Raw genomic sequence first — 15479 nt, 5'->3', positions numbered from 1 at the left:
AAATCAAGTAGATATATCAATATATGAAAATCTTGAAAATGGAAGGTATAGATAATGTGTTGCAAGATGCACTAAGTCTAAGATTCAAAAACTTTTTTTTTTCATATTCATAGATCTCAATGTCAAAATGATTGATTAGAAGGATTTTTCAACAATAAATAAACATTTTCGATAGATTTTTGAGGTGCATATGTGATTCTACATTTTAAGGTTGCAACTTTATATAAACTTTTCCCTATATAGGAATGATATCCTGCAATGGTTGTATAATAGTATAATACAACCACATATTTAGAAAACCATATTTTTGACATTTGTATGACTCCAAATTTTGCACACACATTTTCTTCATCCTTATAATCAATCCTATGGGAAAAAAACCTTTTAATCCTTATAATCAATCCTATGGGAAAAAAAACTCTTCATCCTTATAATCAATCCTATGGGAAAAAAACCTCTTCATCCTTATAATCAATCCTATGGGAAAAAAAATTTCAATTTGCGCTCTAGATATGGTCAAAATTAGTAGCCTCCAACAATGAATGTCGACCATCCATTTGGTGAACTTCAAGATCTAGACCTTAACAAATTCAAAATTAGTTTTTTTTCTTTTGTTAATCTAATGATGCTAATACTATATAAAAAAAATTGGGAATAAAAAAATCATTCTAAGGCCTATATCTAACCATCTAACTAAAATGGATGGCTTATATTAATTGGGCTACAAAAACAATTTCTAAGGCATTTTTTCAAAAGTTTCTTTTTTGTGATTGTTCATTAGAATGAAAAGAGTGTACATTTAAAATTTTAGGTCAAGCAAATGTCTCTAACACAATTTTTGAAGAAAATTGCATTATACTACTATACAACCATTGCATGAAATCATTTCCCATATATATATATAAAGTTGGTACATGTTGTAATATATTATCTGGACAGTCCATTTTCAAAACTAAATAAATGTTTTGTAGCAATGTTCCAAAAAATGCTAGGTGGCACCAAGACGGCTAGGAAGGTTTAGGAAGCCTAGTGCCTTGGCAACCGCACAGAACCTGAGCGGCCTTGGTTCAAAAGGGTAAGACACTGAAATACCAGTCACAGTCTCCTAGGCACCTGCCCAAGTATCTTGGGTGCTTGCGTAGGTGGGGTATTAGGCGGGCGCCTAGGGCCCCTAGGTGAGCGTACCTAAGCACTTGCTTAGGTGGGCGCCCAATGACCCTAGGTGGGTGTACTTGGTGCTTGTCTAGGTGGGGTACTAGGCGGGACTCTAGAGACCCTAGGTGGGCACCCAAGGACAATCTGCGAGACAACCGATCTAGTTAGTCTGTCCAAGCTTGGGGAGTGCAGCTAGCTCTGCGGACAACTTTTGCACTGGGCAAACCACTTTCTGAATTAATGGTTTATAGATATGCTCAATTTGTATATTTTGGGAACTCTGAACATAATTATTAGTAGAAAAACTCTTCCCGACGCCTATAGGCAGAAATGAGCAGGGATTTTGTCTACCGTCATCACCATCCAAACTTTATCGCACAACAGTCACAATTATACGGTAGTGTTTTAATTTTAATTTTTTCTATAAATCCAAATTACTTGAAATTTGGAGCGTGTGTACATCTTAGTGAAGCGCACCTAATAAAAATATGAAAAAATAATTCACATAATATAAATTGACTAAAATATCCCCCAAAAACTTATGAAGGTATTTTGGTTAATTTATATTTTACGAGTTATTTTTTTCATATTTTTATGAAGTACGTCTCACTAAGATGTACACACAATTTAAATTTTAAATCATTTTGATTAGTAAATAAAAACTTAAAATTAAAATATTACTACACAAGACGATTGTGAGCCTATACGTTTTAGTAACTTCCTTATAGGTAATAACAGGGTTTGATGTTATTACAATATTTTCTAACTTCAAAACAATATCTTTAGGCATGGTTTGGGAGTTGAATGGGTAGTGCACAAACCTCACCCATGAAAGAAAAGGAGTTGATAGTTGACCCAATCCTTTGTTTTTTATTTGAGCGAGTCACGTACACGTCTAGATGGTGAGCTTTGTACAATATGGGGCGCCTACAAGCCACGTGTCCACCAAGCATTCGCAATAAACGCCAACAACACCGGACGATCGGCGTATTTAACGGGGAAACAACAACAGCGGTGCGGTGCGGTGCGGTGCGGTGGATGGCTAGTGGACTCCCACTATCCTCCAAACTCCATAACCCTAACCTTCCCATCCCATCCCATCCCATGACATGCTTTTTTTAAGCTTACGGGACTTGGACCCCACCCCTGCTCATATTTTGAGTGGAGTAATACTCCTGTGAGAAAATCTCTTAAGATTATTATTAAATTTAATACAGATTTTAATGATGATGATTTACGGTCATACACACATGAATGTAAGAGAATCTCACAAGGTTATTTCCACCTGCCAAAATATTTTTTTTTCTTTTCTATAGGTTAGTAGTGGGAATGGAGGGTGGGATGAGGGGTCAGCCCCTTAAACGCCTACCCCAACCCTATTCCCAAAGGAAAACGATTTTACTTGGTGACCGTATTTTAAGATTCCAAATTTGGAGATATAACCTCTTCAACCACTTCAAGCTTTAGTAAAAATAGTTTTTGGATTGAACTCTCTGTATATAGAAAAAAAATTAATGTCCCAAGATTGAGCAGATATCATATGATTTTTGAAACGCAAGATCCAAGTGTCAAAAAAGTCGATTTTTTTTTTGAGAATAATCATCTTGCTATAGTTCTCAAACGTTTTTATAGAAAAAATCTTCGCAAGTTTTTCAAATACGCGTGATTTTCTACCGAAATAATAATATATACACATAAAGTTTATATAAAGAAATATTTTTATTTGTAGAAGTATCGTTGCCACCAATGATTTAAAAAACGACAAGATGGCATGAAATCGCCCATTCCAACCCAAAAATCAATCACCATGTTCCAATTCTGTATATATATATAAGAAAATGGTTAAGTCTAAAAAGGAACCGACGATTTAATACAGTAAACTGACTATTTTCTACTATAAAACAGCGATTCGTACAGCCGATTCACCAATCCAGACCTGCTCCTTTTAGCCGGTTCACTGTTTTTTCTATACAGTAAAACAGCGATTCAGACTACCGATTCACTGATTCAGATCAATTTTTTAGATGCCTGATACGGGTCATTAATTTGTTTTGGTCGGTTCACTATTTTTTCTATACAGTAAAACAGTGATCCGGAATACCAATTCACTTATTCATATCAATTTCTTGGATGCTTGATACGGGTCACCGATCTATTTTGGTCGGTTCACTATTTTTTCAATATAGTAAAACAGCGATCCGGACTACCGATCCACTGATTCAGATCAATTTTTGAGATGCCTGATAAGGATCACCGATCCATTTTTATAAATCACTAGTTGCTCCGCAATTTATACCGCATATTTTGACATTGTGAGTCTTGCACCATTTAACTAAAATAGATAATGTTTAACACTACAACTTTACTACCTTACTTCTAAAAGGAATAACATAAAGTATAAACTACATGTAACTCTTGTGTGCTACCATTTGGGTCTTGCTATGCTTTATCGGCCAATCCAACTTGTCCGATTGATGTGTCGTTTCCCCACTTTAAAGGCTACCGATTTTCAGATGTCCCATCACGATTACATATCAACAATACGATACTGAGGGGTGGGATATTATATCTTCCCTTAAATAGAGGCTGCTTTACCTTGACCCTATACTTTTCAACCGTGTGCTTTTGGCATACGATGACTGTGGGACTATCAAACACATGTCTAAAACCGAAATGATACTCAAAAGGAATTGCTTTGGTATTTTTTTTTGGAAAAAATATATATAAATAAATAAATTATCTTTGGTACAAAGAAGTTTTTAAAAATTTGAGTTTTGTAAGGCTACACCATTTGATGGTGCAGACATTTAAAGTGCTCAGTATTTTTTGACACTAAACACCTTTGTAATACAAAATTTTTCAAGTATGGGTATTTTTTATCATTTAGAAGGGTAAAATGGATATTTTTATAAAAACAGTGATATTCTATTAGTAGTTAAAAACAATTCATGTATCTTGTAGATGATGTCACACATTATATCGGTGTTGTCTTTCGTGCCTAAATATATATAATTTTTTGGGTAGATTAGTGGGATCACTGTCCCGACCTGTTTGCGCCTTAGTATATTTAAAAAATAGTTCAAAAAGGAAAACACACATCTTATAGTTGAAAAAAAAATACCTCGCAATGATCAAAAGGAAAATTACAAAAAACATCCTAAAATGGACTATCTATGTAATTTACCCACCCTAATCTTTTCTCTCACTTTTTCCCCAAAACAACATGTCCTCGCAAAAACCCCCAAGGTAAAAAGTTGTTATTTTCTGAATGGAAATGCCCTTCCCGTACAAACCAAATCAATTCGCGGGTCCCGAGTAGCATACTGTCGGAGCTCGTTTTTGCACTGTCGGAGTGCATTCTCATAATCCCGGAGTGGTGTGGCTCAGACCTGCATTGTCGGAACGCACATTCAAAATGCTGGAGCTCTTGTTTATACTATCGGAGCACGGTCCTCCATTGCTGGAGCGCTGTGGCTCCATAGACTTCATTGCAAGAGCGGGATGTCGAAGAGCGTCTTTGCACTACCGGAGCGAGTTCTCATAATGCCGGAACGCTGTGGCTCAGACCTGCATTGCCAGAACGTACATTCAAAATGCCGGAGCGCATGTTTGTATTGTCGGATCGCGTGTGAAAATAGGAGAGAGAAGGTCGTGTGAAAACAAACAAGGGTAGTTTAGTCTTATTTCATGCTACTTTTAGGTTGGGGGGCTATTTGTGAGGAAATATTGTTTGGGGAAAAAAGTGAGAGAAAAAATTGAAATGGGGTAAGTTGCATACATAGTTCATTTTAAAATGTTTTTTTTTTTTTTTTGTAATTTTACCATGATCAAAACCACTATCAATGGATTGCCAACGTTATACATCCAGTTTATTAGGGAAATATCACAACAACAAAGCGTAAGGAAATAGAAAAAATTTACATAAGAGCGAGGCTCCAAACAATCAAATTAAGGCGCACCTAAAAAATTTATTAAAAGAGGTTGTTTCAATGTCTAAAAATCATTATATCAATCATCGACCTCAAGATGTATGGACACAAAAAAAAATGGATTTTAAAACCTGAAAATAATGTATATTCTAGACCCTCTCAAAATTTTCAAATGTTCATAAATATGCTCCATCTACACTATTTTTTAGGCTTTAAAATTTACAATTAGGAATGAAAATAAAATTTTAGCCCATTACAAAAAAAAAAAAAAAAAAAAAAAAAAAAATTCAAACAATATCTTTCAACACCATTTAAAAGTGCACCTTATTTTGATTGTTTAGGACCTCAGCCTTATACATACCAACTCACAAGAAAATTCTTCATTGAGAAAAACATCTTAGACGTGATCGGCCGGCAAATTTGGGTTCTTCCGGATAACGCCGGTCCACTCCCGGCCTGGGCCGGCGGCATCGAGTTAATGGCAGGCTCCATCGCAAATGATGGAAGTCAAAAGCGTGTCTGCACATGACAAAAATGAAAAAAACCAAACAATAAAAAAAGGAAGCTCCATTTCAATTGTCAAAACACGACAGAGAGGTTCTGGTTGAACGTAAGAGAGAGGGGTTAAATGTTGGGGAATCCGAACGCCCTTTGGAAACGAGATAGGTGCTTATTTTCGTGTCGTTAATGGCGTCAATCCGCGTTAATGCGCACCTCGATACATGGCCGATTCCTGAATTCCAGCAATTCTAGGGTTTTAAAGCTCTGAAAATTAGGGTTTTCATGTCCGTTATCTTTTTCGTTGTGATCAATTGTTCATGTCGATCTTTATTTTTTGATCGACATCTAGGGTTCCATTCCCCCCCGTCGTTTTGGAATTAGCATTTGGAATTTTGCAGTCTTGTGCTCCACTATATTCAATACGTTTGATTAGGTGTTGTTTAGCGATGAATTTCGATTTATTCGGGCCTGGATGTCTGGGGTTTCTTTTTGTTCTTTGATTTCTTCGAGTTTGAACTTGATGGTTGTAAGACGGTTACGCTGAATTTTCCAGTTATTTGTTGCATTTCTGTTGATTTACAGTGGAGAAACGGTTTTAGATCCTGCTGATTATTCTTTGATTTATTTGTTTCGTTTCATTTTTCATTTGAATTTGCTATAGGAAAAGAAAGATAATTTACAATCAGATCTTTGCTGCGTGTTTATCTGTTAATGCTCATCCTGCTCCTTTACTGTAAAAATTGATTTTGGTGATTTAACTGAGGGCACTGATTTCTATTTTTGGATTTTTTTATTCTTTTGTTAAAATTATAGTTTTTTGACGTCTGGTCGTTGTTTTAGTTTAATTTCTCTGTCAGGGGCCTTTGATTTTTTTTTGTTTCCTTCTGGTAAACATTACAAGTTTTATCAACACAGCACATTTATCTTTTTCCTATTGACTTTGATGCTCTTGTGAGTTTCTGAAATTTTCCATAGTTTTGTTTTTTTCTGCTAAGAACTCAGCATAGTACTTGTTACTTGAGTCTTCATTTTAGTTTCAGTTTTTCCTATTTCAATATCATCCATAGTTCCTCTCTATCAAAGCAACTCTGTCCATCAGTGGTTTACGAGATCTAATTCCTTATATTGAGGGCATATTTTTCCCACCAGTACTGTGTAAGTCATCAGGCTTGATCACGGACGGATCAGGAAATATACAGCTTCACTATCTCTTTGGCATGTAATATTTATTGGTGAAATCAGATGAGAAAACAAGATCAGGAAAGGTTCATAAGAACTTGAGGAGATCGATTTCTCATGGGAAACACATGCGTGGGTCCAAGCCTTACAAAGAATGGATTTTTTCAAACAGTTTCGGCTGCGGCCTCTGGCCCTTACAGGTTGTGGAGGGCAAGAACTCCAGAGGAGATGCTCCCTCCTGATAACACCGAAAACACAGATGACCATCATCAGCCCAATTCAAAAACAGAGACCCCACCAATTCCCAACAAACCACCTGAAACTGTTAGAATACAAGAAAATGAGAGCAACCCCACCGAACCAACAAAACCCAAGAAGCCAAACTCTGCAGTAATGAAGAGAATTTCGAGTGCTGGTCTCCAAATTGATTCAGTGTTGCAGAGGAAAACCGAGATTTTGAAGGAGCACTATTCACTGGGCAGAAAGCTTGGGCAGGGTCAATTTGGTACCACTTTCCTCTGCATTGAGAAAGCCACCGGTAAAGAGTATGCATGCAAGTCAATAGCAAAGAGGAAATTGACCACTGAAGAGGATGTCGAAGATGTAAGAAGGGAGATACAAATAATGCACCATCTGGCTGGTCACCCCAATGTGATTTCTATCAAAGGAGCATATGAGGATGCAGTTGCTGTTCATGTGGTAATGGAGCTTTGTGCAGGTGGGGAGCTCTTTGATAGGATCATTCAGAGGGGTCATTACTCTGAGAGAAAGGCAGCCGATCTTGCCAGGATCATTGTCAGTGTAGTGGAAGCTTGCCACTCTTTAGGGGTAATGCATCGTGACCTGAAGCCTGAGAACTTCCTATTCGTAGACACAAATGAGGAGTCACCTCTAAAAACCATCGATTTTGGGTTGTCAATATTTTTTAAGCCTGGTAATATGGACTTCTCGCCCCATCGCTCGTTTTTATCTGTTTTGAGTAGTTAGTTCTGTTCTTTGGAGTTTTGTGGTAAATATTCCATCTTGCTTAAGCTCTTATTAATTTTGGATTTATATGCACATGATTGTTAGAAGAGAATGATAAAAGTAGTTTTTTTGGGGGGAATTGGCAATGCCACTTTGTATCATGCCCATTACATGACAACACGAGAACACTTGTCTCCTATTCTTCAAAAAAAAAAAAGACACGAGAACACTAGTCTCAAAGTACAATGGAACTTCATGCCATGGTTTTTTAATCGTATGAACTTGTAGAGACGATAACAGCAACACCTAGACTAAAGTGTGGGAGTGTCCGAGGTTGCTCGAGAGGATTTGTCTCCTCGTGCTAGTGTACAGACATGTAACAAAGTCATGGTCTTTCATTTAATGATTCTTTAGGTGTAGAAGGCATTATGTCTATGCATCATTTGTTTTCTCATGCTGGTTTACAAGATTTAAAAATGCCATGCTCTTTCATATAATTATTAGTTAAGGTTAGAAGGCATTATGCCTATGCTTCATGTGGATGATTATGTGGATATGGTTGTTAAATATGCAACTTTTCATGCCAAACCTAGCAAGTTACAGGTTTCTGTTGAAGTTAATGCTGTAACATTAGCTCCTATGGAGTTGTGGTTGTATGCCACTAAAAATTTATATAACGATCGTCGTTCCAAAAGGTTAAAGGGATTTTTGGGTTAAAGTATTATTGGGTGGAGTGGATCCATATTGAACCATCGCATCTATCAAACGATCGTCTCTTTTCTTAAGTAATCTCTAGTTTTACATTGTCTTTTACTTCTTTTTTTTCCATGTTGTGAGCTTTTTCTAATTTTGGTCAATTTAGCAACATATTGTATTGCTTGAGGAGAATTTGATTATTTTTTTCCTCTTTTAGTGGAAATGTTTAAAGGCTGACTCCTGTTCATCCTCAACACAGTGTTGCTTGTGTCAATCGACTCCATTATATTTTGTGTATAAGTGATTAATGTCAGAAGTATCATCCTGTTGTATTTCATGTTTTATGCTTTCTGGATGGATGCATTTTGTCGTTTGCATCTGTTTAACCATCAAATCAAAACCTTGTTTTCCAATTCATTAGAAGTATGCTTTCACTGTTTTTTTGGAGGGTTCATGTTTTTTCTGGAGCATTTCTAAGCTGACATGCATTACTTGGTATCTATAGTTAATTTTAGCTTATGTTATTAAATGGCGTATTTTACCTTCCAATTAGCATAGTTTCTCAAATATTACCATCTGTTTGAATTGCCAATATTCTACCTTGCTCCATCAATTTGTAATGATTGTTCTGGATAGTAGTGCTTGTGGTCCTTTACTTTGAAACATGAGATGGGTTGTGTGGACTCTTAATTTCTATTTCTCAAGATCTACAAGTTCTTTTTTAGCAATTTGTGGGAGTGTCCTACTATAAATATTCATGGGCTATGGTTCAATGGGCTCTACCAGTTTATATTATGGGTTTTTGTTCTCGGGGATATTGGGTTGAGCTTCACCCTGAACTATTCAGCCACAGTTTCAAAATGACATGTGCTTTGAGATACTTGACTCCTCACAAGAGGAGCATGGTTGTGGGCATGGACATTGATTGTGGGTATAATTGGCATTTGTCAACAAGCATGATTGCGGTGGGCAAGTTAGTATTCTTAGTATTATATTCGAAGACTTGTTCCAAATGTTCCAAACTATTCATTGTATCTAAGGCCATGCTTGGTGTGCATGAAAAGACTTCATGGGAAACATTTTCATGTGTAAAAATTCCCTCATGTGATCAGTTGTAGGAGTATTTTCACACCAACTCGCTGCTAATTGGTGTGAAAAGATGCACAAGAACCAATTGATTTGAAAATACTTCTTAGGAAATATTTTCATACATACCAAACCAAACATGCCCTAAGTGATTTGTGCTGGTGAAGGGCTGGTTGAGCGAGCTATTTTTTTCATTAGAGAACCCAATTTTTTAACTGATAGTTTAGTAGAATATCCAACTTCCTTCAGTACGAAAACTGAAAGCAACAAATCCTTGTTATTTGAGTTACTATTACTCCTGCACACTCCCAGGATGGTTGGCACAAGATGCTTTCTGCTTTATCTTGTTTGTGTCGTAATTGTTCTGATATGTGATTAGGAATTGACAGGTCTTTTTTGCAGGGGAGACATTCACTGATGTGGTTGGGAGCCCATACTATGTTGCACCAGAAGTACTACGGAAGCATTATGGTCCAGAGGCTGATGTTTGGAGTGCTGGAGTAATCATCTACATTCTTTTAAGTGGAGTCCCTCCGTTTTGGGCCGGTGAGATTTCAAAGGGCTCTATACTCTTTGGGTTCACTATCTTATTGAGCTGGCTTTCTTTCTCTTCTTTGATTATTTACGCCTGCATCATTGACTGATTGTGTTATTCCTCCTTGGGATTACAGAAACCGAACAAGGAATATTTGAACAAGTTTTACATGGTGAACTTGATTTTTCATCAGAACCTTGGCCTGGAATTTCGGAAAGTGCGAAGGACCTAATCAAAAGAATGTTAATGAGAAACCCGAAAAAGCGGTTAACTGCCCATGAAGTTCTCTGTGAGTACCATTGGGTTCTCACCTTTGTACTGCTTGTTCTAAGAAAATCATCTCTGCATATTTGTAGAAAGTTCCATTTTTTAGGTGATTTGTCATTGTGTTGACTTATGACCCAAAGTTCAGCATAACTCAAGTTCTTGATTTTTCTCATTAGTCCTATTAGTCTCGATTGCTTTGCAATGGGTAAACCACCAGAATGATTTCCATGCTAGTTAAACTTATTCATTTTTTAATGTGCTAATTGAGAGGCAATGAAAAATCGATTTCTTGTTATTTAGATTAAAAATAATGTATTATTTTCAATTAATTTGTAGGGGAAATATCACTTAAATTCTTAAACTTCCTTACAAAATCATTAAGTTGGTCAAATAATATCATTTACCGTTGCGATATTTACTTTTTAAGTTTCATTACACTTAGTTGCCTTCTCAAAAAATTTCTCGAAACCATATTAAAAAAAAATTTCCTTGAAACTTCCTAAGTTGCCCCTGTTTAAAGTTGGAATCCTGGACAACCAGGGGCATTTTGATAATTGGGTCCCACTTAAGTGGAATTTATAAAATGATGATAGTACTGCTGGTTGTTTAGTGCTTGTAATACAGAAATTCCAAATGATGATGATACACCTGGTTGTTTGGGGTTCACAACACAGAACTTTTGTGTTAATTGTAAACCCTTGTTTTGTTTTCTGGTTTTCCCAAACCCGAACAACTGGGGGAATTGTTTAATCATTCAGGTTCCCTACCCTTAACAGGAGCAATTTGGGAAATTTAAAGAAACCTATTTTTAAGTCATTTTAGCATTACTTTAATAACTGTCTTTAGTATTTTTAAATTTCTCATGTTTAATTTATTTGTAATATGCTTATTATTAAAAGAAATAACTTATAGATAAACATTTGAATTAAAAATAACCATACTTCTTCCAAATACTAAGCGCACTTAAATTACATGAATTAATTACTAATTAATTTAATGTTTTTTTATATTTGATTAAGAATATTATTCATTGTGATGAGTTCCTATTTAACTTTACAGGATCTCACTTGTGAATACTTCTTTTAGTGTGTCTTAAGTTCCTAATTTTCTTAAATTAAGATACATAGCATGACCAATTCTCATGTTGCTATCTTTTATTTCTATAGCATTTTTAGGAAAATATATTATTTGGGCAACACATTTGAGAGATATTTTAGAGGGGACAATTTTTCTTGGCAAAATCTATCATTAAGTTGCACAAAGAAGGAAGTTTTTTATTAAGGACTAAGGACTAGGAGCATTATATCTAGGGTCTGCTCCAGAAACTCTCATTCACAAGACTTGGTTGGTTACAGAGGGAGAAAGACTATTGACCTTAAGTCCAGATAGGATCTGTCTTAAACCTCCCTTTGTGTGGTCTTGAAACCTTGGAAGGATCCCAGGACTGTCCAACAACACAGTGTCAGTTTCTCTCTAACATTGAAACCATCTTCGGTACTGCTGTTTTGCAGGTTCACTTGAGTGAGCCTTGATGGTGGTACAGTGAATTGCAGTGAAATTTTGAACACTCAAAAGGACTCTAGTTGATGCAGACAAAATTTCAGCTCATAACCATTTGTAAATAATGAGATATTAATGTATATGTGATTGTAGCCACTGTTTAACTGCAACTTTCATATGTCTCGTGTTCTCTCTATCTCCTACTTTCATATGTCTCCTGTTCTCTCTATCTCGTCCAACAATATAATCTAGAAGCCGAATCTACTGGGAAGGCCTTGGGTATAAGGAGAGACTTATGAAACCTAAACTGATGAGATCAAAGCAAAGAACATCAGGACTTATTTCTCCATGATGACAGACAAACAGAGATCCTAATAACATTCATGCATGCTCCTCGCACATACACTCTAAAGTAGTTTGTCTTGATTTTTGAGTTATAAAATTCCATTTGTGGTGTGTTCCAGTTTTAAATCCCTTGCTGACCTACCCAGAAAATAAAAATTCCATTTGTTTGATTGAAGAAATCAGAGCAATTTGGTTTTATGTTTTCTAAAAGCATAACTGGTAATAACGTTAATATTTTCTGCCCTATTAATCTACAAAGGTTTGCTGCCCTGATTCTTGTTTATGGCATATCCTTGCAGGCCACCCATGGGTGCAGGATGATGGGGTGGCTCCAGATAAGCCTCTTGATTCTGCCGTCCTAACACGCTTGAAGCAATTCTCTGCCATGAACAAGCTCAAGAAAATGGCTCTCAGAGTAAGGCTCAAGTCTCAACCTCCCTATATGGATGTTCTCATGCACTTTATAGGTTTAGGTGTATTAATAGTTGTGGAATTTGTATGTCTTGCACATGAAAGGCTTAATATTGACATTTTTCCAATCACAGTCGTGCTCCAATGGAAGTTATAACTGATGTCGCTACAATGTTAAGACCATGCTTTATATGACATTTTTAATATTAGCTTTGGCAAAAAACAAAAATACTTTCCCTCCCAATAATATTTTTTACAGTATGTAAGGACATTTTTCAATATGAACGTGTAGCATGTTAATATACTGTGACACTAAGGGAGTAATCGATATGTCAGGAATCATCCAAATATACATTAGGGTTCTTAGGTACTACTGCTATTGTTTTGAATATTTGAGTCTAACCAATTCTTATAATTGGTATAGGTTATTGCCGAGAGTCTTTCAGAGGAAGAAATTGCTGGCCTGAAAGAGATGTTCAAGATGATTGACACAGATGGCAGTGGGTCGATCACCTTTGAGGAACTTAAAGCTGGCTTGAAAAGAGTGGGTGCTAACCTCACGGAGTCTGAAATCCATGCTCTAATGGAAGCAGTAAGTCCATTCTGAGTTCCTCCTGTGACCTTTTGAGGATGCCTGAGAATACAAATGGCAATTTCATTTATTTACTCTCTTTTTGTTCCCAGTTTTGTTGCTATGCATATCAACAAAATACTGAGATGTGCAGATATTTTTGCATATATGCAAAAGAGACATGTAGAGATGAGCATGTTTCTCTTTTCCTAAAATAACAAGCAAATAATCATAATTTTCTCTCCTTGTTCTTTTTCTTTGTCTTTTTGTTGTTTGCAGGCGGATATAGACAATAATGGCAGTATTGATTACGGAGAATTCATTGCAGCCACACTGCATTTAAACAAAGCTGAGCGGGAGGATCATCTATTTGCAGCTTTCTCATATTTTGACAAAGATGGAAGTGGATACATCACACAAGATGAGCTTCAACAAGCTTGTGAGGAATTTGGTATAGAAGACGTGCGCCTAGAGGAAATGATCCGAGAAGTGGATCAGGATAATGTATCTCTCTCTCTCTCTCTGGATAAATCAAAGTCCCCATGGCTCACACGTGCTCACACGTACACACACCTTTGTATGGTTTTGTTTTTTGAATTTTTTCAAGTTGACAGTCAAGGTGGTATTCTTTTAGACTAACAAACTGAGTTGGGGGTTGTAGTAAGTTTCCTTGTTAATTTCACAATCTCGTGTTTCTGTGTTTTGCAGGATGGAAGTATAGATTACAATGAGTTTGTGGCCATGATGCAGAAAGGTAACCCCGTGTTTGGTAAGAAAGGCCTGCAAAATAATTTCAGCATTGGTTTTCGGGGGGCACTGAAACTTGGGTGAACCCCCCCCTCTCTGTTTTCTACTAGGATACAAATTTGTAAAGATTGGCCAGAGCATGAAAGAGCGTAGTTGGTGTTCATGTTGAGAGAGAGAGACAATCTCTTTTAGCTGGCTGTTTGTATTTATTTTAGGTTTTCTCTTTTTCTTTCGTTCTTTTACCATGATTTGGATCAGAGGGGATGTAGTGTGTGTCCTGTCTCTGTATAAAAAGAACAGTTCTTTCTTCGCCTGTTTTGAGGCAATGTAACCTCACCTTGAAGAATCCGTCTTGATGAGAAGTGCCATGATTGTTCATTTATTATGGAAACTTGCATGCAAATGAACAGCGCCATTTTTGCTATCCCATTGCATACGGGATCTATTTCCTTTTACTGTAAATTTGAATTCTATATCTATCATTGGACTTTAATTTTCTGCCGAAGTTTTCTTTGAGCTGTGGTGCAGTTCCCTACTTTCGGAGATTCTGGTTAATAATGTTGTGGTTTATATATCGCGGCTTTAGCAAAATGGTTTCACAAACTAACCAGTTTGGGCTAACTGGTTTTCAATTAGCGATCTGCATCAACTCAGTGATTTTTAACAAAATCATCAAGAGCCTACTTATGTGAGACGAATTTCACAAGGCATATCGCATTCTGAAAGCCATGCTGGAGCAGGAACTTTGGTCTCATACAATATTCAGCCTGGTAGAGGAGAGATTTATTTTTTGAGGGATGCATGTTTTCAACTGCCCATATGATAGGCAGAGAGAGGTTATTTGAGGGAAGCAGATTTTCAACTGCACGTATGATATGTGTCTATGTCAGTGTTTACAAAATCGAACCGGAATGGTTACTTGGACATGGGCTTGGAAGCGATTTACCCGGCCTAACTGGTAAATCGGCCGATTCAACAGCTCTAACCCGGCAAGTCATGTGCGGTCAAAAAATGTTGAAAAAAATACAAAAAAAATCTACTAAAATAAAAAAAGCAGATAAATAATGATTAAAACAAACGTATTCAAATGAAGTTGAAAATTAATGAAAAGAATGGATTTGAACCTATTTTATATTTTTCAATGGCTATTTTAAAAAAATTTTCAAAAAAGATGGGAAAATATAAAAGTGAGTATTGATGATGATCAAAACATTTTTTAATTTTTACCACAATATCAAGAATATTTAAAAATGTATTACAAATCAAATTTCTTATTTTTGAGAATATCTATATATATATTTTTTAAATCCCGGTTGATCATCCTAACCGTTCAAAACCGGCCGGTTCCGATCTAACTGGACGGTTTTGTGAACAATGGTCTATGTCTATGAATGGACGAAATTGTCTTAAAGGCATTTGTCATGGGCAGTTGACACCCCATTGCATCTTTTAATGGCGTGATAAGAGTCCTAGCGTGGCAATCGACCCGACCAGATTTAGGACCCGACAAGTGGACCGGCCTAAGGTCTTGGTATGGGTTTAATTTTTGGATCCAATTGGTTGGGTGTGGGTCCAAAATCTAGACCCAAAC

General features: G+C 36.4%; 1 protein-coding gene across 1 annotated transcript; it reads left to right on the top strand.

Moving 5' to 3' along the window:
• Positions 1-5670: 5670 nt before the first annotated feature.
• LOC18421508 (calcium-dependent protein kinase 10) lies at positions 5671-14390 on the top strand. The gene is made up of 7 exons (XM_006826358.4): positions 5671-7698; positions 9915-10058; positions 10184-10336; positions 12459-12574; positions 12995-13162; positions 13421-13645; positions 13850-14390. The coding sequence occupies exons 1-7, from the start codon at positions 6882-6884 to the stop codon at positions 13970-13972; spliced, it is 1746 nt and encodes a 581-aa protein (XP_006826421.1). The 5' UTR covers positions 5671-6881; the 3' UTR covers positions 13973-14390.
• The last annotated feature ends 1089 nt before the right edge of the window (positions 14391-15479 follow it).

The sequence above is a fragment of the Amborella trichopoda genome, chromosome 3 (assembly GCF_054954075.1).
Source record: "Amborella trichopoda isolate Santa Cruz 75 chromosome 3, AtrichopodaSantaCruz75HAP2 v2.0, whole genome shotgun sequence".
Classification (NCBI taxonomy): domain Eukaryota; kingdom Viridiplantae; phylum Streptophyta; class Magnoliopsida; order Amborellales; family Amborellaceae; genus Amborella; species Amborella trichopoda.
The sequence above is the reverse complement of the archived record's forward strand: the minus strand, read 5'-3'. Positions and strand labels throughout refer to the sequence as shown.

Excerpts from the sequence above, each read along its gene's own strand:
- LOC18421508 (XM_006826358.4), top strand. The coding sequence starts at position 6,882 with ATGGGAAACACATGCGTGGGTCCAAGCCTTACAAAGAATGGATTTTTT. Across the intron at positions 7,699-9,914 it reads GTCAATATTTTTTAAGCCTG|GGGAGACATTCACTGATGTG; the intron begins GTAATATGGACT and ends TCTTTTTTGCAG. Across the intron at positions 13,646-13,849 it reads GAGAAGTGGATCAGGATAAT|GATGGAAGTATAGATTACAA; the intron begins GTATCTCTCTCT and ends TGTGTTTTGCAG.